The sequence below is a fragment of the Pelodiscus sinensis genome, chromosome 6, assembly GCF_052426305.1.
Source record: "Pelodiscus sinensis isolate ZL-2025 chromosome 6, ASM5242630v1, whole genome shotgun sequence".
Lineage (NCBI taxonomy): Eukaryota > Metazoa > Chordata > Testudines > Trionychidae > Pelodiscus > Pelodiscus sinensis.
This window is the reverse complement of record NC_143057.1, coordinates 11,039,116-11,067,021: the sequence shown is the minus strand read 5'-3', so window position 1 is coordinate 11,067,021 and position 27,906 is coordinate 11,039,116. Positions and strand designations below refer to the sequence as shown.

Genomic DNA, 27,906 nt, shown 5'->3' with positions numbered 1-27,906 from the left:
CTCTGGCTCTGATTGAAGTGTATTGGTAATGCTATGTGGACAAGACTTCCCATCACTTGCTTATGCTATACTTGGCTCAAGCCAATACTATTAGCCCCATACTGACATGAGTACTGAATTCACCCACATACAAGAACAGGCATACTGGGTCAGATCAAAGTTCCATCTAGCCCACTATTCGGTCTTCTGACAGTGGCCAAAGTAAAGTGCCCCAGAGACAATGAACAAGAACAAGTATCAAGTGATTTCCCCAGTCATCTAGTACCAGCTTCTGACAAACAGGCTAGGGATAGAATAGTCATTGATGGACCTATCCTCTCTGAATTTATCTAGCTCTTTTTGTACTTTGCTGTAGTCTTGGCCTCTACAACATCCCATGTCAAGGAGTTTCACAGGTTGACTGAGTTGTGTGAACCTACTACCTATTAGCAGATTTGTTTATTTGAAACCTGCTACCTATTTAGAAGGCTGGTCAATCCAGCTCCAACAACAGTCAGTTTGTGTACAAATAAGCTAAGAGATCAGTAGCACAACTACTCTGAGAGAATGTTGTTGTCCCTTCTCAGCATGCCATCTTTCGGGATCACTACATCAACTGCAGTGATTATTAAAAATGCCAGTGCCCAGGTTTTAAACTGAAGCCATTACCTTTGTTTGCTTTTCAGTTCCAGGTCTGCTGCGGTGGCTACACTGTGCCGTGTGTCGCTGGAGGCGATTACCAGGTGTATGACAGCTTCAAGCTCTGGTACCTGCTCAGCTTCAATGAACTTTACTATCCCCAGTTTGCACTGTTCAGCAACACAGAAGAGAAAGTAAAAAAGTGACTGACCGGAAGACGCGCTACATCCATGTAAGGTTTTAGCAGACTGATATCGTAATGCTAAGAGAAAAACGTCATGCTCTTTCCATCTCTTCAACATGCCCACATGGGAGAAGCTAAGCTTTTTAGATGGCAAAGAGTCTATTTGCATGGGAGGGTTAACACACTTGATAGAACAGGTCACAAATGCTCTTAGATCTAAGAAGAACACACAAAGGAGGACAGCGCTCAACTGTGTATTCACTAGCAAGTTCTAAAAAGGTGTTCTAAAGTTAGAGGGAAAAACTCAACAGCTCAATAGTGGCAGCCTTACACCTCTGTTTCACTACCAAGTGCAGGTTTCAGAGCAATGTGCACATACAGAGACCTAGTCAAGCTGGACAAGCCATATTTTTTAGCATGAATGCTACATTTGCTTCCCACCATGCATTCCTTGCATGTGGCAGCCGTTGTATCCACCAAGTCATTTCACTGAAGTTTCCCTTTCGTACACCTGCATAGCCCATGTGATTTGCATTACCTGTTCCAGCTGTTCAGGTGTCCATGGGCTATCTCCAATTACCCGCTTGGCTGCATAAAAGCTCATCCCTGGAGGAGGCTGAGGAATCCCCGAACTTCCAGCACTACTGGATGAAGAAGAGCCCTGTGCTGATGGCACGTTTTGGCGACTCTGTGATTCATTCAGTACATACCTGGAAGGAAGAAAGGAACACTTGGAGTGGACCTGTTAAAAATACCTGACTAAAATCAATTCCTCATTACAAGCCCTAAGTGATCAAAATAAGTGTCGCTCTTCCCTCCTTCTCAAATATTTTTTACCACAGCAGAGCCTTGCCAAGTAGCATTAGTGATAGAGAGACCCACTGCATGTCAGAAGTTAGCCTGTAAGCAAACACCAGGTGCATTACACAATGTAGCTTGTTTATTGAGCGAGTACTTCAGAGGATACTTTCCTGCCTAGCAGCAGGTCTGCAATCGTAAATGCTGCAAAAGGAGCAAAGGCCCAGTAACTCTGGACTTCCTGATAATGCTTTGGTATTAAATGTTTGTTGAGAGGGACGACAGATATTTTGGTGAGAGTCAGCAGGTTTGTGGATCAGTGAATTAATGAGTTTTAGCTGTGTTAGTATTTTTTTGCCTAACTGGAGCCTATAGGATCCCCTCAATTTCAAAGAGGAGACTGGGATGCATGAGAACACACAGAAGGCAACAAAGCAGGCCTGTTTCTGCTCAGAGGACAACTCAGATGTGACTGGAAGGGAGAGCAGTGGCCACACCCACACACCTCCCCCCTCCCCGCCTCCGCCCCCGCCCCAAATAGTCCTTGGAAACAACCCACTTCTGCAGTGTTAATACTGGAGACAGGCAACAGAATCCACATTTTCAGGCACTGGTCTTTGCAGGCTACCTCGGCCTTGGAGTTGGAGGTTTCATTTCCAGCATGGGTAGGCATACTGACAGTAGCTCAGGAAAGTGCTCCTGCACTAGCTCGGATGGAGCTGATATGCTAACACAAGCACTGAAGCTGTCGGGCAAGTACAATCACAATCTGGACCTAGGTACTTATTAGTGTGGCTAGCTCATCCCACCACCTGAGCTGCCACAACTGCATGGATGTTTTTATCATGCTAGCTCCATCAGGGTGAGCACAAATACCTCCAGCTTCAAGTGTCAATGACTGGGCCAACCTTTCTGAGAGCAGCCACACATACTTTGAGGATGCAGGGGGACAGTCACTCCCCATGTGTGCTGCAGAGCCAGCTAAACCCACCAGGACATGAGAACTGTGGCTCATAGACCAATGGGAACAATTTGTTATTGCTCTGAAAGAAACAGTCTGCTGTGTGGTCAGTGTACAGGGGCACTGAGGTAGAAAACAATCTTAGCAGGGCCGATGAATGCTCATCCCGGCTCTGGAGAACAGCCTTTGATGCACAGAATTTGAACAACTGTTTGATTTGGGCTTTTAAACCCTTCTTTAAATCCTACAGTAAACTGAAGCCTCCAGGAAACATTTAGCACTAAAATGTATGACGACAAAACAATCCAGTAAATGGGCAATAGGCAACTGGGAACAGAGATCAGACCTTGTAATTCACTCCAAGATCAGAACATAATAAAGGAAGCTGCTTATCACAAAATATGACTTAGGCTATGTCTAGACTACATCCCTCTTTCAAAAAAAGGGATGTAAATTAGGCAGATTGAAATTGCAAATGAAGCCTGGATTTGAATTTCCCACGCTTCATTTGCAAAATGGTGGCCGCGCGTTCTTTCAAAAAAGGGCTTTTCGAAAATAAAACGGCCGTCTAGACGCAGCTCTTTCAGGGAAAAACCCCTTTTTCGAAAGAACTGGTAAACCTCATTTTTTCCAGGCATTATGGTTCTTTCGAAATTGGGGGGTGGGGTGGAGGGGTTTCAAAAGAACCGTGTCTAGACAATGGTTTCACTTTTGAAAAGCCCTTTTTTCAAAAGAATGTGCGGCTGCCATTATGCAAATGAAGCATGGGAAATTCAAATCCCAGCTTCATTTGCAATTTTGATTTGCCTAATTTACATCCCTCTTTCGAAAGAGGGATGTAGTTTAGACATGCCCTTATAGTCCAGGAATACAGAACCTTGTACTGCCTGATCAACAACTATAGCCTTCTACTGAGATATTCTTTCCCCTACAGGCTTTGCCACTAAATACAACAGAATGTAATCAAGGTCAATTTAGATAGCACTCATTTATCAAATTCATGACTTCAGTACATATGGACCAAATATGACCTGTGAAGCATATCACAGAGCAAGTTCCACTGAGCAATTTTATGCAGAGAGGCAAATCAAAGTTACAACTGGCTATGCATGGTTTCCACACAAAGGCCAAAATTTTTAAAGATGGCCAGTGATGCTGGATATACAAAGTGAGAGGCCTCTTTAAAGATGTCTCAAGCGGAACACACAACACCACTGATCACTTTTAAAAATCTTGGCTGCAGCTCTTTGGTGCTTTTGAAAATCCCATTCAAAGTGCAACAAAAGCACTAGTCTCACTGTAATACAATAGGCCATCTCCTAAGTCATTTACGCACATCAGAATATCCCACCATTCACCTGCAATCAAGTGTGTCAGGGGCAAATTCCTACATTTAAAATAATTTCCAGCATCTTTCCAAATGACTGCTTTCTGAATACCACAAATAAGTGGCACAAACAGAGTGAAATGGGAGGAGGCTTTTGAAAAGTGCTGATTTAATATGCATATACCAAAAGAGTGAGATCAGTAAAAGCACACAAACTAATGCATGTATACAAACATGCTCTGAGAGTTGATGCACACGCCAACACCAGCTGTTAATGAAGATTATGACATCTCTAATGAGAAGAAAGTCACAACATAAATCTTGTCCCTATGGGGAGGAGATCCTATGAGGTACAAGCCCTCATTGTCTGTTCCTATCTAAAGCGGTTGTGTGTGCTCAGAATCTCGGAGGATCGGCCCCCAACAGACCAAGTACAGAAATTAGGAAGTGAAGCGGGGAAGATAAGAAACCATTTTTATTTTGTTGTAGAAGCATAATTATTTAAAATCATAGATTACCCCTCTAAGGGCTTGATCCATCTCCCAATCAACATCAATGAGACATTTGTAAGACTTAGATTCAATAAAGCACTTAAGCCCTTTGCTGATTAGGGACAGATTACTCACAAACTTAAAATAAGATGCCTGTTTAATTACTTTCATGAATCAGGGTCTCATCAACTTTACTGGAAACAGATGAAGGAGCACACATTAAAAAAAAAATCTCCTTTGTGCACACTTGTGAACATCCACCATACACAAGGTATTCCAAGTGTTATAGGGTTTTGCTACAGCTTGCCCTCACTTACCCATAAGGCATAAGGAGCACATCCAACATAAAGTCCAAGAGTAGCTGTACAGTCTTTGGTTTTTCAGCAAGATTAAATGGAGAAGCTGCTTTTGATGGTTCCACAGGATATTTCATGTGAAAAAGGGTTGGTATTAGAAGATGCATTAGGCTGAAAAACAATTACATTCACTGCAACTATTTACAAAAACACCTTTTGATTCTTAGCATTAAATATACAAGCTGTACAGCAGAGATTTAAGCAAGGGCTTTACATTTCAAAAAGTCTTTTCATTTAAAAAACAAAACAACAAAACAAAACAACCAGATTCCTATTCTGGCAGCTTTCATTTGGCACCCAACATGCCTAATAATGGGAAACAAGGAGCAAGTTTCAGGGTTTGTGTTTAAACAAACAAAAAAACCCCACCAAACACCCACAACCAAGGATAAGAATTTTCCATGTCCACATTTTAAAAAAACATCGTTATGTTGAACTTATGTGAATTCACACAGGAAATCTAGCTTCAAAAATTGCAACCAACGAGCAACTCTGAGAACACTACACCTTTCATTCAAAACTTGAGGGCTGAGCATCCTCAAAGTCCCATTGACATTAACTAGAGTAAAGGAAGATTAGCTCAGGGGGTCAGGCAGAGAGTTAGGAACAGTCTATACGCAAGATCTGCTCACTATACACGTACAGAGATTTCCAAAAGGATGCAGCACCCAACACGTTGCTCACATGCTATGCTGAAATCTTGTCTCCACTGTAGTTAAATGAAGTTTTGCCACTGAATTTAATAAGGCCAAGATTTTACCCAAATTCTTGTTTAAAATTAAACTACTTTGTTCCACTCTGGAAGCATAAAGGCATCATCCAAGTGAGCGAAGATGTCATTTACGGTCATTTTAGGGCCCTTTACACTGCCAGATGCGCTTGGCATGCAGCAGCTCCTACACCTAGCCTGTAATTGTATCTTACTTATTAGGGTATATATTTCCAGATGTGACATGAGTTTGAATGTTTCAGTTTTTGGGTGCCCAACTGAAGACACTTTAAAAGGGCCTAGTCCTCAGGGGGCCAGTGCTTAACACTCTCTGAAAGGTGTCAAGTTGGTCATCCCAAATCATGAGCTGCTTTTGAAAGTTCAGATGTACATGAGCTACAGTATCACCCCGGAATCCCACACACTGAGTGCCTAGTGCATGGGTTCCCAAACTGAGGGGTGTGCCAAAATTCCAAGGTGGGGAGGGGGTGCGTGCGTGAGAGGTGAACCCAGATCCCTTCCCCCCCCTTTAATTCCCCTCCCCTAAGTTTTGCTGCTGTTTGTTTTTCAGCTCCAGTCACTTCCTTTTTTTTTTTGCTCAACAAGTTTTGCTGCTATGGGGCAGGGAGGCGTGAGGATCTCAAAAATCAAAAAGGGGGCGTGATGCTGAAAAGTTTGAGAACCACTGGCCTAGTGTATGCTGAATTTATATAATGCCCAGCACAAGACAATCCCTGCCGGGATGCGTCCTTTATGCTAACTAATGGCCAGGAAGTAAAGTTGGATTTCTGAATTTGTTATCCAAGATGCAAATCTTTCTAGGTAATCAAATGATCACCAAGAAAAAGTGCCTTTAATTCTAATGATATAAGCTTCTTTTATTCCAAGCATAGATACCTGTCTTGCTGTGGTTGAGGTTTCCCTTCCATTGCAGTGAGGAGGGTAGGCGCCAATTCACATTGTTTTTCCACAGGCAAACGAGGGTAACCCATCTTTACATAAATTATAGTAAAATTCTGCGAGGATAAAAGAAAAATATGTACACACATAGCATCAATGCAAAAGAAAAATCAATTTTGTTAAAGTAGCCTTATATGGCACATTTCTGACATTGTATGCAACAACTTAGGGTCTGAAAGACCAAGCAATTATTTCTAAGGCTCATGATGATTAAATGAAAGTTTTACACTGGCAGGTTCAGCATCTAGTCAGCGCTTCTGATTCCCCAGTAAGGCACCGAGATGGAGCGTACTCTCCCCACAATGGGACTGAATGGGTAAATTAGGCCCAATTAACCCATAGATGAAAGTTGAAGGAGGAGCAAGGAAGCAGGGACTGATTAATCACACATGAAGCTCAGCTGGACAGGAACAGAAGTGTTCTATAAAGCCACATAGCTGGCAACAGAAGGGGGTTGCAAGAAAGTAGGCTGCAGTTACTTCTTGGGTAAAGGGAGTTGCATTCAGGAATACAGAGGGTAGTGCACAGTCACTCCCTTGGCCTTACCTTTGGATGCTTAGGTATTTGCAGATCCCATTGGCTGCAATCCACTGTTTCCAGCCAATGGGAACTACAGGAAGCAGTGTGCATGAGCCACCACTTCCCACAGCTCCCCTTGTCCGGGAACTGTGACCCGCAGCCAACAGAAGCTGCAAGCAGCCACACCTGCAGACACTCAGGGTAAACAGAGCATCTGGTGGACCACTGGAACTGCATCTGGCCAGCAGGCCACTTACTGCCCACCACTGGCGAAATGCCTAGCTAGAGCTAATCTCCAGAGCAAACAAGGGGAGGCGCCAGCTGCAGGGAGTGCACCCCATAACAGGCACTTAGAAGAATGCTTCTCACTTTCTCAGGTCCCCTTTTCTGGAAAGATCCTGAACTATTGGTAACCATGGAATTCTGCAACTTATGCAGGAGACTCTTTGAAACCATTTCTAAATCCTCCTTGTTAAAAGCTGCAAGTAAAGTTAAAAATAAGAGCTGTGGGATGGGACAACACAAGCGATCGATCACGGAAGAGGAATCCCTTGCACTGCTCAAGAGCTCAAATCCAGCTCAGGTCTCTAGTCATGTAGAATGGTTACCTGCTGTAGGTTCAATGATCTGGTTGAAAGAAGGGGAAGAGGGGGTCAATCTAATTCCCTGTGTCTAAGTGCTCATATCACATGAACTACCACTAGAGTTTGCAGTCTTAACCCAACAACTACAGACTAAAGACCCAAGGAGATTTTACTACTCTCTAGTGCCACCAGGTGGTGGTGGCTCAAAGCCAAAACTTAATCATAATGGCAGGATAATGTGGGAACAATATATCTGTACTATGGTTAAATAAGGATTCTGTTTGCACGAGCAGGAATTTTGAGCCCTCTATGAAGATACATTGATCCAAGTAATTTTTTAAAGACAAAGTGTGGCTGAAAATTAAGTCCAGATGTCTGATAAATATTTTAAGGATTTGCTATATGCATCAACCATTAACTACCCATGTTACTCCAGCTGGATTAAGTTAAACACGGACCCTCATTTACTCTCATCTTCTAAAAAGGTTAAAGCTCTTCTCATGCACACATGACCCTGACTGACCTGACTGACTTTTTTTAAATATCACACCATTGTATGAAGTTAGTGCACAGTCCATTCTATTCTGAGATGACTTCTGTTGTATTTAGTGCAATTTTTCAGTAACGAAATATAAGCAGTGATCACAACAGAAAGGAAAGCAGCACCGTGAAATAGACCAACACAATGCAGAAGTAAGCTATATTAGGTTTCTTTGTAGACAGGGTATTTATTAAACCATCACAAAACTGACAACACTCTGAGAAAAGAGAAGTTACTCACTTCTCAAAGAACAATCGTTACTGCACGATGTGTCCCCCTGTGAGTGTGCCACAGTTGGAGTTGGGCTCATCCCGGCACCACAGATCAGAGACTTTCAGAGCAGAGATCGGGTGGGGTGGGACACTCCTGCCTTTGAAGTAGCGCGCATAGCCCACTTTTCCTCTGTTTCTTCTTTGACTCCCTTGCGGGCTGCTATTATTGCCCCAAGAAGGGGGAGGAGGGTGGGTCGTGAAAGACCCACTGGGGGACACATCTCAAAAAACGATAGTTACTGCACAAAGTGAGTAACTTCTCTTTCTTCTTCAAGTGACGTTCCTGTGGGTGCTCCACACTTGGTGACTGTGTAACAGTGCCCATTCAGATGGATGGTGAGCACATGCGCAGCCCGCCCGATCACTGCTCTCAAAGTCTCCAATCGGTGGTGTCGGGACAAGGCCAACACCAACAGTGGAGCACCCCCGGGGACATCACTCGAAGAAGAACACATTATTTTACTTAAGTATAGGACTGTTATAACGTTTTTGCCATAAAAAAAAAAAACAATGGTGGTACACAGAGCTGCTTTTCAAGTTTACCTTCAAACAAGATGTTTTTCAGTGTTCTACAGAATATGAACATCTTGTAAATCCTTGGCCTCCTCCCAGAGAAATCTAATATGCAATTTCTCCCGTTGCTCTTGCTTTTGGCCAACCAGTTGCTTCCAGCTGTCCAGTGGAAGTGAATTTGACTTAACAACAATAGAACAGTCTAAACATTTCCAGCTCTGCTCCCACAGTGATATTTTCCATTAAGAATATGCCTAGGTTAGCAGCAGAATGATGAGGTCTTCTCCTGTGCTTTCTAATGTATAATTTCTGCAGTCTTTTGCGTTAAACTAGTATGGATATTTGAAATGCACACACTATAACTCAGCTAAGAATTGTCTTCACTAGTTTTACAAAGTGATTAGTAGCGTTTGGTCTTTAAAAAGACACTGAATGAATAAATCTGATAAAGTTTCTCCCCTGAAAAAAAATAGGGAAATTATTCTTCTTCTCCTGCTTTGTGTCTCATCTATTAAGGCCCTGATTCTAAAATAACTTCCACATACTACTCGTGTGTAAAGACAATCACTTGTTTATATAACTGTAAGATCAGGGACCTAACCTGGAACTTCTTCAGGGCAGGAACACACTCAGTAGGTGCTAGTTCACTACATAGCACAATGGGGCCTCTAGGTGCAACTAATACAAACAATAAATCTGTCAATTTCAAGCACTGGTATAAGTTGGAGAAGAAATCGAGTAATTTGTTGGTTTCATAAAACTATTCATTTCACCACACTGATGGCATACAGTTTTTCTTTTAAGTCACTTTAAAGCATCTCTTTTATCACAATAATATGCTTCTGAAGAGAACGGATAGAGTTAAATACCACAAGGAACCTCTAAAGAATAGAAAGAGCTCATCTTTATACAAGTGATCGGGTAATGTTCTTGAAAGAACAGTACTTACAGTGACAAAGGAAACTGCAGCAGGATCTTGGTATTGGACTAGTAAAGTCTCTACTGGGAGTTGGATTTTTGGACGACTCTTGATGCGTTTGTTCAGGTGAACTAGCAGCTCCATAACCTGAGAGGGAGAAAAAACTATGAACTTCAGGTTAGGGTTCAATAAGTTCCCAGAATAAAATATGGCCCGTTAACCACGGAACAGCTAAAGAGCTCTGCATGACTTCGTTCCCCAATCTTTGAGAAGATGTCTGCCATCATTATTGTATTATCCATTGGCCAGGGTGAAATATGTTGGGGGTCTCCAGTCATTTTCTGGAGGACTGTCATGCACATCCCAACCCCATCTACCACAAGTGGTGCCCTCGTTAGCAGCACTGGCAGAGATGCCAAAGAAGAAGTGATTATGGACAGTGAACTTCTCTCCATATAGAGTTGGCTGCTGTAGGTCAAGATGGAGGAATGCCAGCAGAGTGATGTGGGGAAGGTGGCAATGTTGCCCTCAGTGCTGTACCCTGTGGTCAGAGGACGATTTTAGTACCAATAATCTAGCTCCTGTGGCAGGTGCTAAATCAGTCTGAGAAAAGACACAGGGTACACGTTAAATGAGACAGTAATTAAACTGAGCTAGAACATTTGTATACCATGTGCTTCCTCTGGGTCCAACAGTCTACAACTCCATACTGCACACAGTTAACTCTGCTGCTGCAGCAGCTGGGCACAGCCTACACACCATACACCAGTGTTTCTCAACCTTTTATAAAGTACCCCTTTTTAAAACAGAAGTTAAGTATTCCCAGTGTAAAAAGTACAAAAATAATAAAGTGCTGTAAAACTTAAAACAGAAATGTAATTTTCTCCAAATTTCAGTTGTATTGATGTACCCCCAGACTTCTCTCAAGTACCCCTAAGGGTACTCGTACTACTGGTTGAGAAACACTGCCGTGCACTATCAGCTTTCCTGATGCCTCGTTGAGAATGGGCTTTGGATGAGAGTATGCTAGCTGACCCTCAGCCTGGAGAGCACAGGCAGGCTAGAGGGAAACAACTGGAAACAGAGCTGTCCTTTACCATCTCAGCCAGGAGAGGCGACATCTTCTGTTACCTCAGTTAGCAACTCGGATAACTTGTTACAATCTCTGCTGTTCCTGGAGCTGCAGCGAATGCTTTTTCTCCCATCTAGATGGTCATGAAAAAGTTACAACGCTTTTGTTTTTCATGTGGTGCTCAGCCTGGTTACCTAGGCCTTTGTTACTACAAAGGGGATTATTGCAACATGCTATATTTGAGGCTGCTTCTGAAGATGTAACAGATGTTTCAGAAAGTAGTTCTCTGCCTATAGGCTTTCCATGAGAAATACTAATACAGGGTGGATCTCCAAAAACCGGGACTCCCTCATCCGGCAACATCCATGGTCCTGGCTGGGAGCCCCAGTAGCAAGAGGACTGGTGGCTCGGAGTTGCTGGGGCTGGAACCGACGCTCTGGTAGCACAGCCGGGGGCAGCATCAGCCCCAGTAGCAAGGCTGGGGTCAGGGCCAGGGATGAGTCAGCCCTGGTAGCGGTGCCAGGGACATGGCAGCCCAGGCTGCTAGGGTTACAGAAGCCCGCGGGGGGCGGGGAAGGTGCAAAGTCCAGCAGCAGGGAGGGGAGGTGGGCTGGTAGGAGGGGACCTCCCCTGATCTGGCAAATTCCCTCTTTTGGAACCGGTCAGGTCCCAAGGATGCCAAACAAGAGAGGCCCAACCTGTACCTCTATGCTTTAGAACAGGGATGGCCGACCGGTTAGATCAGTGGTCCCCAACCTTTTCAGGTTGGCGGGCGCCAGGGGGCGTGGCCGTTCGCCCGCCGGGCGCCAGGGGGTGGGGACACTTGCCCGCCCCGGGGCGGCCCCCCCCAGCCACATGCCCGGGGGCAGGACCACCCCATAGCCACGTGCCCGGGGCTGGGGCCGAGGCCCCCCCATAGCCACGCGCTCGGGGCTGGTGCCCCCCGGCAAGCGCCGCGCGCCCGGGGCACCCTCCCCCCGTAAGCGCCGCGCGCCCGGGGCACCCTCCCCCCGTAAGCGCCGCGGGGCCGGGGCCGGGGCCGGCAAGGGCACGCGCGGCGCCCCGGGGCCGGGGCCGGCCATGCGCCCGGGGCTGGCACCTGCCAGCCCAGATTGCTCCGCGGGCGCATGTAAAGAGCCCGGCGGGCGCCATGGCGCCCGCGGGCACCAGGTTGGGGACCACAGGGTTAGAGACAAAGAGCCAAAATAGCTGTGGATAGAGTGCAAAGAGCCACGCATTATATATTTATTTTTAGATAAACACACACAAAATGTAGTGATAAAAATGACATTACAGGACATTTTGGACAAAAAAACAACCCACAACCACAATAAGAGTCTCTAGGTCACTTAAAAAATTCACGGCCAGTCCATAGATCTTCAGAGAACTTGACAAGGAACAAACATCAAATTTAAAAAAAAAAAAAAAAAAAAAAAACCCCACACCTTTAAAAATACTCACTAAATATTCTCACTAAAAATAAGCATCCCTACCATGTATTTTAAATTTAACACTACAGTCCTATTATGTCCTGTGAGTTTTTTTAAATTAAACTGAACTGAGATGTAAATTAGCACAACCTGAAGTGCCTTTTTCACTCCAGCTTGTTAATCTCTGGTATTGTTTTTTTTTTTTTTTAAACTTATGACGATTATGACTTTTATAGTTCTAAAAATGCAGGTCTGTCCCAGACTGCAAATGTGAGAGGTTCAAAAACAATAAGGGAGAGACTCATATCTCAGAATAATTGCTTCAAGCTGGCAAACAATATAGCCTTTGAATATTCTTTAGAGAAACACAGTGTAAACCTGATACATGCTGATATTTAAATTCCAGGGCAAAAAAAGAATATGACATTTGTGCTGGCTGCCTTATTCTGCATCCATGAAGACTTTGAGTTTAAGTGCTTCAGCCCCTCCGCCCCCCACTCCAACCCAATGCCATCTGCCTCCCCCAGAGCCAGGCACCCCCACTCTAACCCATGCCTGGGTTCCGAAGCCGCCGCTGCCATGCGCTTCTCCCTCCAGGCACTGGGGCGCGTGCGCAGAGTGACCAGCCGTGAGTAGGCACTGGGGCACAGCTCAGAACTAGCAAAAGCCGCATTTCTTTAAGCAAAGAACTGCATGCAGCTCAAGAGCTACGGGTTGGCCTCCCCTGCTCTAGAGTCTAGAGACTGCACTGGGTAGCTGAGATCCCCAAAGACTGACAGATTTCAGCTGGAGCGAAGGGCAATTAGCACTTCAGTTTATGTCTAGGTGCAATTCATGCTGTTGATTTTGATGTAACTTAGCTTTTCATTTGTGGATCAAAATATAGTTCCCTCTCCAAGCTCACTGAATGAAGGATCCAACAGTTGCATAAAAAGCTTCCATGAACAGGTGAACAATAACATGGAACTGAGGTGTCATAAAGGAGTGCATGAACTGCTGCCCGGTCAACTAAACACCCCAACAAAGATGACATGTAAGAAGCCTCAAAACAGTTAATTGTGGGCACTTTATCTGCAACAATCTCTTATTGTTATTACACAATAAGAGGTGGCGGGAGGAATTACACCCAAAACACATTATGCGGGAGAACGAAGTATAACAGATTGTCATTGTGGCAAGAGAACTTCCATATGCGATGACCATTTGTGACACCAGGTCAAGCCATTCAGGATTGCAGCTGAGAAAGCCAGTCTGAATCAGATGGGTCTGGGTTGGAATGAGGAGGTATTTGATTTTCTGAGTAAGTTAGTTAAGAAGGCATATAAGAGTTTCAAGCTAAGCGGTCAGCTTCAATTTCCCACTCCCCCCCCTTTTTTTTTAGGGGGGGTGGCTAACATTATGTCATGTCAATAAAAGTCTTAGTACCGATACAATTTTCCCAGTATAAAATATGTCTTATGTTGCTGATAGAACTTATTCCCAAATGAGACTAGGCTATGCTGCCACAAGCACTGATAGATCCAAAACTACATCTACATTGCAGGTTTTTGCCACTGGAATGAAATCAGAAATAGGAAGATGCCAGCATAACGCATCTCGCTTATTGGTCTTTGTTCTTTAAGGTCACAATTCAGCAAGCATTTAAGTATGTGCTTAAAGTTAAGCTTGTGCTTAGTTCTCATTGACTTCAAGTGCATTTAAGCGCTTTGCTAAATAGGGACAGACTTAAACAGGGAGGGATATTCTTCGCTGGAGTAGAGCCAATGTTAGCACAGACCATTAGGCAGATTTTAAAAAGCTGTCAAGTGTCTGAAAACATGCCATATTTTTCAGTCTTTTGTGGTAGTTATGAAGTGAAACTAAACTGAGCAGCAAATTGAAAAGCAAGGTTTTAAGATAATAATGAATCAAAAGTAGAGCTTGTGTTGAACAGTTCTCTGCACAAATGCATAGTACGTATTAGATCTTTGCTGAGGTTTATGAGGGATCAGGTTTTTTAAAATCACCTTTGATGACTGTTAAACATTTAATTTAGAATAAATGGTAGTATATATTTAAGATTAGAACCATAAACATAATTAAAAAGCTAACAGAATAATCGTGAAGTCAAGATTTAAATTAATTTTCAAAACAAAATACTAGAGGAATCAATCCCTCCCTTTTCTCATCTGTCAAGAGCAAAATTCAGGATTCTGTATTTCCCTTGAGAGAGCTGACCTTATAAACACTTGACAGCACAGGAAAATGATTGGTTATGTTCATGATATCTTTTTGCAGGGAAAATATCCAACTTTGGTCTAAACAGGAAAGTAAAGTGAATAATAATTCTGGTTTAAAATTTAATGTTAAATCCACATACAATCTGATGTAACAATGAAGAAACCTTTTAAAATGACATGCATATTTTTAACTCATACTGAAATTTATTAACTAGATTCATCAGAAAGAAGAAAACACCTCACATACCCAGACACTAAGGAACTTCATTGGCTGGCTGGCTGGCTTGCCCCCCTCTCCCCCTCTCTCTCCCCCTCTTCCTCTCCATTATACCCATTTCAGGTACTCCTATATGACACTACACACCCTACTATGTAAAATCTTTGTTCTTCAGCATGTTGACAACAATATACTTCTAGTACCAGATTTTCAAATGTTCAGCACTCACAATGGAGAGCAGATTTTGGTGCTTAAGTTGGAGCACAACTCTTAAAAATCTGGCCCTGAATGTAGCTGTTAGGCTTTTTAGAAAACTCTGACCATATTGGCACAATAGTTTCCTCACTTGTACAAGATTTAACACAGTGAGGGTAGGAGGGAAGGAGCAGATTCCAAAAACAAAAACAAACAAAACAGAAAAACCAACTTTTTGAATCTCAGTAATATCCCACCCCTCAGTTGCTATCCCAAGATTACTAGTATAACCTGTAAATGATGTGGAAGTTTCCTGCCATCTCTTTGGGGGAATCTTACTGAATTAAATTTAAGTATCTTTGGAGTGTATTGTATGAAATGCAAAGTGTATTATTACTGGGGGCCTTGATGATCAAAGGACTATAATACTCAATGTGGTAAGGCAAGAATGAAATATGGTAGGCATAGAAAGGAGTGATTTTATACAGATAGATACTTTGGGGGGAACCCATTATGAGCTACAAGTGGTTAGGAATTTGTAACCACAGAAAAATTGCATGGTGGGGTCTGAAGGACTTTCTCTTGCCAGAGCCCTTGCTGGAGTTGGGGGTGGTTTGCAGTAAGTTTATTAGCATGTGTGTAGCTTCTTTTGGTTTTTGTATTGCTTTCATCCGAAGAATATGCTTGCTTTGAAAGAGTTGTGTGGTATAACTGGGGGCAAATACACTGTTTATAGTCTCCAAGGAGAAAGCAAAGTGCAGGCGCAGGCCATCTGGCTTGCTGAGGAACTCCCTGTGTAAGGTAGGGTGTGGTGCAACCTGGAAAAAAACCCAGTCAGGACAGGAGAGATCAGGTTCTCTGCCCAAGAGAAGTGACAGCTGAAGAGCTAGGAGCCTATGAGAGGGTGTCCTTTCTGGACCATGAACAGGGGCAGGGGAAAATTCAGGTGAAGTTGCCATGAACTGTGTGTGATACAACCGGTTAAGTGAATGATAACAAAGACTCCAGGCCTAATAGGAAACAGGAATGACTCTACACATCACATTAACACTTCCTAGAATATTTTCTCTTATGGAAAGCAGCCAGTAACATCAAACAATAGGTACATCATGGTTGACTACATCTCCAGTGACCAGTAACTGTAAATTCTATGGTAATGGCACCCTTACCTTTTTACGCACTCCTTCCTGCGTACTGGACAGTTTGAGCAGGACAGGGGGTAGGAATTTGGATATAATGTTCTGCAACTGCTCATCTGTTTCTGCATGGCCAAGACGTAAGAATACACGTTCAAGCTGATCTGTAGTTAAAAAAAAAAGTTAATTTGGAGTTAGCTGAAAGTATGGTAAGGATTGAACATATTCAATCAAAGCATGAGCTATTTTTAAAATGGTATGCAGTTTCTGTTGCTGAAAGCCATCGATCCATCACCTTTCAAGACTGGACCCATCAAATATCCACAGATAGGTTCAGCATGGATAGAAGCTGTACAAGCTACCACACATTGCCTCACTTATGGGGCATCTCCTTGAATACTTCAGCCTCTACAGCTAGCAACCCTTTGGCCTCGCTGTTTTGACTGCCAACCAAAGTATCAATTGTGGTTGTCATTTCTGAGATACAGACATCTTTCTGCTGGACTCTGGACAAAAACCATAAAAAGACCACCAAACAGCCACAGAATGGCAACAACTTTTGGTCTATTATTATTTTTATTGCTGTAGTGTCTAGGAACACTTACGAACCATGACCATCTTATGCTACAGAGTGCCTAAACAGATGGTCCCGGCACATAGAGCTTATAATGTAACCAGATATGAATTAGATCCAGCAAGCCAAGGAATGGTAACGGAGCATAGAACCTATCCACTGAGTCACTTAGTCTCCCAGAAAAACATTTATGAAGCTGAGCAAACTACTTGGATTTGCTATTATTTGTTAATGTTTGTTAACCCAGTTTTCCAGTGAGGTTGTCACCAACAACAGGAATTAAATGGGCATGATATTTTGACAAATTATAATGCAAAAGACTTTGAAGGTCCTATCACTGACATAACCATGTTGGAGTGTTACTGCTATCCATACCAGGAAAAAGAGTTAAAGTCCCCATGCAGTTAGTCGTGACAACCTATCAAGCCCTGCTACTACACATCAGAGGAAGCAGCAGCAAAAAGGGGTCTATCACAGACCAATGTCAAGTAAGAAGGAAGATGTACTCTTCTGCTTGAAACACCCAACAAGGGAAAAGGTTTGAACTTTGGTTATGCCCTTCAAGAGGACGACTTTGGGCTGCTCAGATTTGGGAAAGGGAGAGGCCCTCCTATCACAGAGGTTTAACCTTGTAGTCCTTAGGAACCAAAAGCTCCCATGGAAATCAAGGAGTTTTGGATGGATAGACAAGGAATGGAGGGAATCAGTCAACAGGCATCACGGATGTTAAAGTACAAACACTGTACCTGCAGATCTGAAGTGATTTTTTAAACATTCAAGGGCTGAGCAATAAGCAGCCCCTGGTGCCAGACACAGTTAACCATTGACAGGCCATCAGCATTTTTTTACCGGCATGTCCACAGGTACGACTACTCACAGCTCCCACTGGTCACAATTTGCCATTCCTAGCCAACAGAACCTGTGGGAAGCAGTTTCCTGGCCCACACCACTTCCTGGGGCATTTCCAAAGGCCTTCCTGGCTGAACAGGGCAGGGTAGGCAATAAGTGGCCTGCAGACCAGACACACTTCACCGGAGTTAGCCCCCAGATAGATACTTGGTTTACTTTTTCCAACTGTGCTCCAGTTATAACAACTGGCTACTCAAAGAATATATTGAAAAAACACAACAAAAACAGTAACATGACAGGTTTGAAGCAGTAAAAATCAGAACCATTAAATTAATTTTAAAACATTTTTAGGCTGATTTTACCACCTACTATTACCATAAAAAGTGTGCAAACGATTCTCTCTCACTGCAGTTTGTATACCGTGTGCAACTGACATGGCTTTTTATAGTCTGTTCTACCCTTCCCCCCCCATACAGAAAGTAGGGATGTGAAAGTGTAACCGTGTACACAATTAACCAAGGAGCCTGGGCTCACTGGTTAACATGCATGGTTACACGCAGTCACTCCCCGCTGCTGCCTCTCTATCAGAGGCAGCAGTGTGGAGGAGCATGCAGGAGCTGGTGCACGTAGAGAGTGGGCTTAAAACCACCTGCCCCCACACACTGCTGCCTCTGATATAGAGGCAGGGAGAGCAGGTGGGAGCTCATGCAGAACTCAATGGAGCTACTGATGTGTGTATGTGTTTGCAAGACCGACACTTGTTTTTTTCCTGCTATTGTAGGGTCTTTCGGTAGCAGGGGGAAGAGTTTTAAGAAAATGTGTTTGTAAACCCAAACCACAAAGATCGGGTGGGGGACTCAGACAATTTTAGAACTAATTTTACTGATCAAATGTTAGGAGTCCTTTCATATTCGCTCATTCTGCACTAAAAAGTAGAAGAGCAAAATCAATCTTTAAACCACTGCTTACAGCAGCACCATGGTCAATCTGTGTATAAAGCAATATGATATTTTTAGAGGCTGTAATAATTTTTTCACATGTAGGTAACAGCATTTCCATGGTAACGAAAGGATTTCTAATGTCATTTCTAACCCCTTCTGGTTCTTTTCCAATCTATACGATAAAAGGATGTGAAAGGACATTGGTTGCAGAACTGATGAAGATGTTCTTTCTCCTGGTGAGAGATAGTAATACAAATTTCAGATAATACTTGTGGGTTTATACATATGTAGTAGCTTTAAAAAAAAAATTCACAGACATTTGTATATAGCAAAGACAGATTAATGGAAAGGCCCGGAACCTCTGCTTTGTGAACTTTAAGTGACTGCCTAGGGAAGTTATGGAAGCTCCTTCACTGGAGATTTTCAAAAGGAGGCTGGATAACCACCTGTCTTGGATGGTTTAGAGACAAATCCTGCTAAACTACAATCCCTTACAGTCCCCCTTCTAACTCTATGATTCTATGACCTCATCTCCTATATGTTCCACAGTCATCTCTAATCAGACATTACATTGTGATATTTATGGGTCCCGGAATCTCTCCGGCCTCAAAGCTGGATCCTTCAGCCGCTGAAGACAATGGCAAAATCCAGCAGGTATCAGAGGATTTACTGAGCCTTTCTTCTGTTTCTGTTATATGGTCATTTTCCATAAACACTGGAAAGTGAGGGGCAGGGAAGATTTTAAAAACTTTTAATGTATTGCACCTCTGAAAAGGCAGCTTTATCAACCATCTCTTATCACTTAGATTAAAACAACAAAATAAGATCTTCTAAATGTTCAACCTCAGCAGCATAGCTCACCGTTTATAAAAAAAGTCAGCTCTCACTCAGTTCAAATGCTATTTTTTTCTGCATCCAGTTTCTCCTCCCCTCCTCCTATACTAAAAGCATTAGCTCCCAGTGCATTTATAGCTGTTGTAAACAGCACATCAGCTGCTCTGTACAGAACTCTGATGTGTATTTGTGTAAGGAGAGAATATCAAGTGGCAGATATGAGGGACTACTAAAGCCAGGACATGTCAAACCAGATGTACTTCACAGCTGATCTAGTTAGCACAACTAAAAGGATGTACACTTGCTTAAAAACAGCTGTTACTGAACTAAGACAGTTTTATAAAAGTTATATTGTGCACATGTCCTGGAATTTTCCTCCAAAAGGCCACATGCCCTCCCCCCCCCCCCCCCCAAAGCTTACTTCTAACTGAGCAACATTGAAGTCAACTTCATTCCAGGATGGTGGGGGGGGGGGGGGGGGAGAAGGGGAGAAGAAGGAGGAAAGGCTGAGGTGAAACTAAAAGAAAAGACTGCAAAATGAGGCTTCCATTTCTCCAGAAGTTAAACATCTGATTCTGCTCCACTCTGGACTGGAGGAGCAAGATAACCAATTTGGGAGTCCAACTCTGACAATTTTAATGGAAAAAAACAAGCTGGTAACAGGACTTGGGTACATCTAGAGCAGGGGTGGCCAACCCATGGCTCTTAAGCAGCTCTTTGCTCAAAGAAATGTGGCTCTTAGGGTTATGGCTCATTCAGAGCTGCATGCCCAGACGGCTCTCGGCCACTCTGCGCACACACACCAGAGCTTAGAAAGAGAAGTGCTTGGCTGTAGCAGTTCCAGTGAGACCCAGACATTGGGGCGGGGAGGGGGGAAGGGAAGGAAGGATGGACTGGGGGTGCCTGGCTCTGTGGGAGGAGGTGCATTGGCTTAGAGAAGGGGGGGCTGGAGGTGCCTGGCTCTGGGGGAGGGCGTTGGGTTAGAGCAGGGAGACTGAAGCACCTTAAACTAAAGGCTGTGTCTAGACTGCATCCCTTATACAGAAAAGGGATGCAAATTAGACACATCGCAATTGCAAATGAAGCGGGGATTTAAATCCCCCCTGCTTCATTTGCATAAACATGGCTGTCACTTTTTTCCGGCTCAGAGGTTTGCCGGAAAAAAAAGCCAGTCTAGACACGGATCTTTCGGAAAATAAAGCCTTTTCCGAAAGATCCCTTATTCCTGATCCTCAGGGATCTTTCGGAAAAGGCTTTATTTTCCAAAAGATCCACGTCTAGACTGGCGCTTTTTTCCGGCAAAGCTCCGAGCTGGAAAAAAGCGGCAGCCATGTTTATGCAAATGAAGCGAGGGGGATTTAAATCCCCGCTTCATTTGCAATTGCAATGTGTCTAATTTGCATCCCTTTTATGGAAAAGGGATGCAGTCTAGACACAGCAAAAGTCTTCATGGATGCAGAATAAGGCAGCCAACACAGATGTCATATTTAAATTCCAGGGTGAAAAAAGAATCAGCATGTATCAGGTTTACACTGTGTTTCTCTAAAGAAAATTCAAAGGCTATATTGTTTGCCAGCCTAAAGCAATTATTCTGAGATATGAGTCTCTCCTTTATTGTTTTTGAACCACTCATATCTGCGGTCTGGGACAGACCTGAATTTTTAGAACTATAAAAAAAGCCATAATCTTCATAGCTTTTAAAAGAGAGGAAACCATACCAGAGATCAACAAGCTGGAGTGAAAAAGGCACTTCAGATTGGGCTAATTTACTTCTCAGTTCAATTTAATTTAAAAAAAACTCACAGGACATAATAGGGCAGTAGTGTTAAATTTAAGATACATGGCGGGAATGCTTATTTTTAGTGTGAGAATATTACTGTATTTTCAAAGGCTTTTTTTTAAATTTGATGTTTGTTCCTTGTCAAGTTCTCTGAAGATCTATGGGCTGGCTGTGAATTTTTTGTGACTAGAGACTTTTTTATTGGTTTTTAGTAAATGGTCTGTTAATATTTGTCTTCTATTACTAATTTTCATTTGCCTGTTGTATATGTTTAAATCTGTATACTAGTGCTGAATGTGAGCCAATCAGTAAGTCATTAACTGGTCATTAGCAGCCAATCAGCAGACTAGATAACTCTCTGTTGGATAATCTACAACAGAACTGAAATGTCCTGTAGTTTTATTTTTAATCACTATATTTTGTGTACTATATATAATCTATAGGTATATAAAAACAAACATATAATACGTGGCTCTCTGCATTCTATCCACAGCTATTTTGGCTCTTAATCACTAACTGGTTGGCCACCCTGATAGAGTGATTAAAGTAGCAGATTGGGATTCAGAAGTATTGTTTATGGCTCTACCACAGCAGTCTCCAACCTTTTTAAGCACAAGATCACTTTTTGAATTGAAGTGCAATTCAAGATCTACCTCAAACCCAAATACTCTCGCCTCACATCGCGTCCTTCGTGCTCCTTGCCGCACCTTCATCTGAGGCCCTGCCCCGGCCCTGCTCAATCCATCCTCCCTCCCCGATCCTTTCACCAGGCTGGGGCAGAGGGTTAGGTGCAAGTTCCGGTCTTCGGTTAAGGGATTTGGAGTAGGGTTGCCAGGTGTCGGTATTGTACCAGACAGTTCAATAATTGCGCTCTGTCCGGTAAAAAAAAAAAAAATCAGAAAATACCGGACACGTGCAATGTCTGGTATTTTCTAATTTTTCCGGCTGCGCACCGGATGGCATGGGCGTGGGAGTGGCTGGGAGTCCCAGCTGGGAAGCGGGGCCGCGATTGCCGCTGGGAGCCCTCCACTGGTTGAGTGTGAGGAGGAGGGGAAGCCTCCTCCTCACTCATGCATCGCCGGGAGCCTGCACGGGACAGGCACAAAGTGCCCAGGTCAGTCCCACTACCGCTGGCCAATTTGCTCACCCCCCACGCCCCAGTCGGCCGGTTCTCCCCCACTTCCCTTCCTGATCTTCCCCAGCCAGCCCCCCTGCACTGCCCCCCAGCTCTGCTTCCCACCAGCCCATTCCTCTTCCTTGTCTCCTCCGGCCAACACCGCTGTACCTCTTCCTGTGCCCGCCAGCTCTGCTTCCCGCTCCCCCTTCCTCCCGGCCAGCCTCGTGGCCCCCGATCCCCCCCAGCTGTGCTTCCCGCCCCCCCTTATTCCCGGCCAGCCCCACCCACTTCCGGCCAGTCTCCCCTCCCCCGATATCCCACGGCCAGCCTCGTTCCACCCAACCCTGCCCCCCAATGACCAGCCCTGCTTCCCATTGGCCCCCCCATCTCCCCCAGCCAGCCCCGTTGACGCTCCCCCCATTTCCCAGCCAGCACCACTCCCTTCCTGGCCGGTCCCCCACCCCCCATGAAGCATGGTTTTTTTGTTTGTTTGGTTGGTTTTTTTTAATATTATATGATTACCTGGTAACTGCTAACAGTGATCCAGGTTCTCGGAGTGTTTGGGTTTTTTTTTTTTTGGCTCAACAACTTTGGTCCACCCCCCTCCTTTTTTTCCCCCCTTCAACAAAAATTTTTCTGGTGGGGTTTTTTTGGGGGGGTCCATATTTTTCTTTCAGCCATCTGGCAACCCCAATTTGGAGTGTGAGAGGGGCTCTCAGCCGAGCTTAGGGCAGGCAGTTAGGTTGTAGGACAGGGTTCAAGTTGCAGGTTCTGGGAGGGTGTTCGCATGCATGAGGGCTCAGGGCTAGGGCAGGAGCTTGAGGTCGAGGCAGTTCATGACTTGGGTTGGGGTTCAGGATGTGCACCTCAGTTGGGCACTGCTTACCTCAGCTGGCTCCTGGTGTAGTGAGGCTAAGGCAGGCTCACCCTTCCCCAGCTCTGCACAGCTCCCAAAAGCAGCCAGCAAACTTGCTCTATCCCTAGTCCTGTTGTGCCCCCACTCTGCTCTGTGGAGACAGGATACAAGGTGGGAGACGGGGGCGCCTTTACTTCAGTGCCCTCCTCTCCCTCTCCTGCACAGCAAGCAGGAGGCTCCTGGGGGAAACAGTTCCAAGGCAAAGGGCAGGAGATGTGCAGCAGTGGGAAGAGGAACAGCTGAAGTGCGGGCACTTGATAGCCACAGGGCCAAACCAGTCAGGATCACCTGACAGAGGCTCCAAGATCTACCAGTAGATCCTAATCTGCTGGTTGGTGACCACTGCTCTACCACAATCTTGAATTACTTTAGGAGAGCACTATTAGGGACCTGGCCACACCACTAGTCAAGTTTATAAAGCGTGATCTTTCACTCTTGGGAAGTATTTTTATGTTTTCATCATACTCCTCCATATCAGAGAAAAGTTTAGATACAGATCTTAAATGTCAAAATTTGGATTTCCATGTTCAGTGTGTCAGGTTTAGTCTCCCTTTAGATTACTACCCAGTCTCTAGATACAACACGAGGGGGGGGGGGAGCCAGTTTCAAAACACTCATAGCTCTAGGCCCAATTTATGGATTTTAAATTAGGATTCAAGCAATCACTGTTTAAGTTGTTCATCTACCAAATCATGAATATCCTCATGGAAAAAGTTTAAGCAAGCACTTTTTTCCACCCCCTCAACAAAAAAGGTAGTAACAGCTCATCTATTTGATTGCTTCTACAGACCAAAGTTTATTACAGCTAAATATCTACAAAACAGGGATAAATTGGATTTCTGGTCTAAAACAAAGTCATGGTTACTCTTACAGGAGGCTCATTATCCTACCAATCAGATCCCTAACAAAATACAATGTGATGTCTTTAATTTTAGTCTCTCACATCCTTCTTCCTGAGAAGTCTGCCCAGTTTTCCCCTCTCCCGGTACTACTTATGTTTCTTGTTAAAGTTCATCTTTGACTGCACAACTTTTCCATTTATTCATAAGAGGTAGCATTAGAAAAACCACCAGCATCCCTTTTCAAAAAAAAAAAAATACCCACTACCCTCAGGTCAGAAGGCCTGAGTAATTTCACAAAGTGTGAGAGCAAAGGAAACAACAGTGATGTATCATTGACTGTTGAGGAAGAATTTCATGGCTGATGGGGGACCATAGAGTTGGAATAATTTTTCTAGACTACAGAAAATGGTCATGACAATGATTCATCCCAACTCTCATTTGAGTAAGCATGTTAACATTTGTGTCAGACTTGAAAACAAAAAAACAGAATTATTGACAGTAGGGACTCCACTAGTATTTTAGTGTTCCATTGTCTATACCCCTCACCCGACAGTTTATAGAAACTAGAGTACTCTCCAAAGAGAGGACACAGAAAAGTTACACAGCAAACACCAACGTGTGGTTTAAATATGACAGCTTGCAAATCCTTAATAGCTTTCTTTCTTCTGCTGAGTTTCTGGTGGTAATTCAATTCCACAACCAAGTCAAGTCCAAAACACCATTTTCCCCAGCCCACACATCAGGCTCATAGTTCCCCCAGCTGGGTTATACATCATCTGAAAACTAGTTATACCTCAGGAGATGCAGCAACAAGAAAACATTCCCTTAACATTTTATACTTCTTCAGAGACAGGTTTATACTTACTGCACCAGAGTCACCAGTAGATGTGAAGGTTAAAAACCACCCAAAACTGGGTGTCGATTTCTGACCAGCAAATGAGTATTTTTAAACTTACACAACTACATTACTCAAATTCTGACTTCTATCCTCATCAGCACTGAGCCCACAGCATGGGCCCACAGTCTGCCATGCAATTCTTAATGCGTGATTAGGAACATCATTTGCACAAAAGAAGACTGAAATGGATAAATGTGTTTTCCAATATATTTTATTCTTACATTACGTTTCTACTTTAAATCCAAACAAAACATATCAAGCTCTGGAAGGGGAGAGTTTTCATATTTTTTCCTTATAATGAAAAAATATACAGTGACTGAAGGCTTATCTGTATCTACAGTGTGCTTTCAGCAGGAAATCTGAAGAAGAATATAAGTGACCAGAACTTTATAATACTTTACACATCTGTAGCACTTCCGATCCATGCATCTCTAAGGACACTACAAAACATTAAGCTTCACAATACTCTAGTCCAGCAGTTTTCAAACTTTTGTACTCCTGACCACTTTCACACAACAAACCTCTGAATGTGACTTCCCAGGTCCTATAACTGACAGGTTCTACCTCTCCCCTCCCCTTTTTCTTCTGTTATAAATTCTGGGTTTATGTTATCCCTCTCGAGCTCATCTGATGAAGCGGGGGTTTTTCCCCCACAAATACTCCTGATATATTTGTTAGTCTCTAAAGCTGCTACAGAACTACTTGCTGTTTTTAAAGTGATTAACATGGCTACCCCCTGAGACCTTACAAACTAAAAAACACTTTTTAAAAAAATGTTTAGCCCTATCATAAATGCTGGTGGCAAAGCAGAGTTCGGGGTGATGCCTGACAGCTCACAATCCCCCAGGTAATACCCCAATGGCTCCTGAGCACGCCTTCCCCCCCCCACACACACACACTTTGAGAACCACTGCTATTGCCTGATAAGGGAGAATAACTAATGACAGATCAGAGATGGAGAACGGAGTCCAGGTGGCCAGGACGGGGCTTGCCCAAGGTCACCCAGCGAGGAGCTGGCGCCCCCCTGCAATCACTGAGCAGGGCAGGCAGAGCTGATCTGCTCTAACCACTGGGCCAGGCTCAGCTGACAGCCTGGGACCGAGGACTACATTTCCCAGCCGGCCTCAGTAGCAGTTCCTGCGGCGGGCCCCACGCCCAGAAACTCTCAGCTCCCCAAGCTGGGCCCAGGCCCCTGGCAGGGACGGGGACACCGGGCTGAGGGGCACTCCAGAGCCGGGGCGCGCAGCCTCAGGCCGGCGCCACCCTCCCCTCGCCCTGCCCCGCGGCTGGGCCGCTCCCCGGCCCCAGCGGGCAGGAAAGCAGAGTCACTGCGGCGCTGCCCGGCCTGTGCCGGGGCTGTTCAGCCCCCGGAGCCGCAGGCTGGGGCTCGTGCCCCCCCCCCCCCCCACAGCGGGGCGGGCGCTCGCCCCCTCAGAGCGCGCTTTCCCTTTCGCACCATGACTGCGCACCGCCGCGGCCTAACGCGGCTCCCCCCGCCGGGGCCCCGGGGCGCAGCGCCCGGACACTGGGGCGAGGAAACCCGCATCCCCCCCTCACAGCCCTTCCCCGCTCCCGCCGCAGCGCCGGCCCGGCCGCAGCGCGGACACGCGGCGGGAGGGGAAGGGGGGGTCCTGTCGGCCAAGAGCCCCCCCGCGCGCAGCCCCACTTACTCAGCTCGTCCTGGGCGGCGGAGGCGGCCGCAGCCATGTTGCCAGCCGCCGAGGGGCGGGGGCGCGCGGCTCCGGAGGATCCCTTCGCTCAGGGTGGCTCCCAGCCCCGGTCCCTCCCCTCCTCGCCCGGCTCTCTCCCTCCGCCGCCTGGCCCGGGGCGCCCGCCTGCTCGCCGCGCCCGCCGGCAGCTCCCGCGGAGGGGGGAGGGTGCGCGGCTCTCACGCCCTCCCCCAGGCCAACCTCCCTCGCTTCGCTTTAGTTTTATATTTAGAAAGAGCTGAGCCATCGTCCCAGCCCCCCCGCCCGGGCCGCTTTCCCCTCCCCTCCGCCACGCCACCGCCTGAGACACCGGCCGCCCCGAGAGCTCCGCTCGCCGACGGGCGCCAGGCACTAGCCCCGCGGCCGCTCCATGTGCGCAGCGGCCCTGGGCGCCTTCCCTCGCCCTGCCCCCGCACGCGGCCTGCCCCCAGGCCGGGCCACTGACCTGAGTCCAGGCTGACCTCCATGGCTCCCGAGGCACTTCTCTCCACTTGCAAGGGGGTCGGGGTGGTGGAGAGGCTCGGGTCAGCAGCACAGCGACGCCGCTGCCTTTCTCCCCCTATCTGTGGTAGCTGCTTGTAGCAGTCTGGAGGATTTTCTAGCTGGGAAAGGTGTTGCCCGGGACTTGTAGCCAATGCCGACCAGGCACAGATTTAGAGGAAGTGTGAAACACCCTCAGAGGGGTGCTACTTCCTCCCATCTGTCCTCCCAACAGCCACTAGGGTCCTGGCCATACCCTCAAGCTGCTCCAGGAGGGACTTTGTTCCCTTACCTTAGTTTTTCTTTGCAAGCTACTTTAGACTTTTACATGGGAAGTTATGCCCTAATAGCTAATCCTGATTAACTATCCAATCTTTAGGTGCTCATAGATTACCAGTTCTACCTATTTGGTTTTCCCTTTTATATTTTCATACCCTCTGCTCCTTGTTTCCCACACCCTTCCATTTTTTTCCTTCTCCCCTATTTCGTTTGGATCTGCACATCCTAAGCTCACAACTCCAGTCATCTGAAGAAGTGGGCTGTGCCCACAAAACCTCATGAAACCATCTCTATGTTTTGTTAATCTATAAAGTGCTACCAGACCATTTGCTGTTTTTTAAATGTATCTATGTATGAATATTCCTATTCCAGAATAAGAGTGGTTTATTCTGAATTAGCAGCACTTTTATGCTGGAATTAGTGTGTCCACACATGGACTTAATGGGGAATAGTTAAGCAGCTTTAAATTCACATCCTGCCATATTCGATTACTTTTCATGTGTGGACACTCATACTCCAGAATAGGTGTGCCTTATTCTAAATTAGAGCTCAAACGAGTGGATTAAACTATATGGATTTAAAGCATTTCCATTAGACTCCTCCACTCTCTGGATATGTCTACACTGGCATGATTTTCCGGAAATGCTTTTAATGGAAAAGTTTTCC

General features: G+C 45.1%; 1 protein-coding gene across 4 annotated transcripts in view; it reads right to left on the bottom strand.

Moving 5' to 3' along the window:
- ECPAS (Ecm29 proteasome adaptor and scaffold) overlaps positions 1 to 27,906 on the bottom strand; it is an 83,193-nt gene extending 55,287 nt beyond the window's left edge. Inside the window, exons 1-8 of one of the 4 annotated variants that reach the window (XM_075931431.2) lie at positions 26,443 to 26,676; positions 23,003 to 23,123; positions 16,055 to 16,185; positions 9,783 to 9,916; positions 6,342 to 6,460; positions 4,697 to 4,846; positions 1,341 to 1,512; positions 649 to 788 (exon numbers count right to left, since the gene is read on the bottom strand). In XM_075931431.2, the coding sequence (XP_075787546.2) occupies positions 649 to 788; positions 1,341 to 1,512; positions 4,697 to 4,846; positions 6,342 to 6,460; positions 9,783 to 9,896 (695 nt within the window). In that variant the 5' untranslated portion in view covers positions 9,897 to 9,916; positions 16,055 to 16,185; positions 23,003 to 23,123; positions 26,443 to 26,676. Of the gene's footprint in view, positions 1 to 648; positions 789 to 1,340; positions 1,513 to 4,696; positions 4,847 to 6,341; positions 6,461 to 9,782; positions 9,917 to 16,054; positions 16,186 to 23,002; positions 23,124 to 26,442; positions 26,677 to 26,926 lie in introns of those variants that run through there. The other 3 variants (XM_075931430.2, XM_006118851.5, XM_075931429.2) reach the window with 3 other exon arrangements.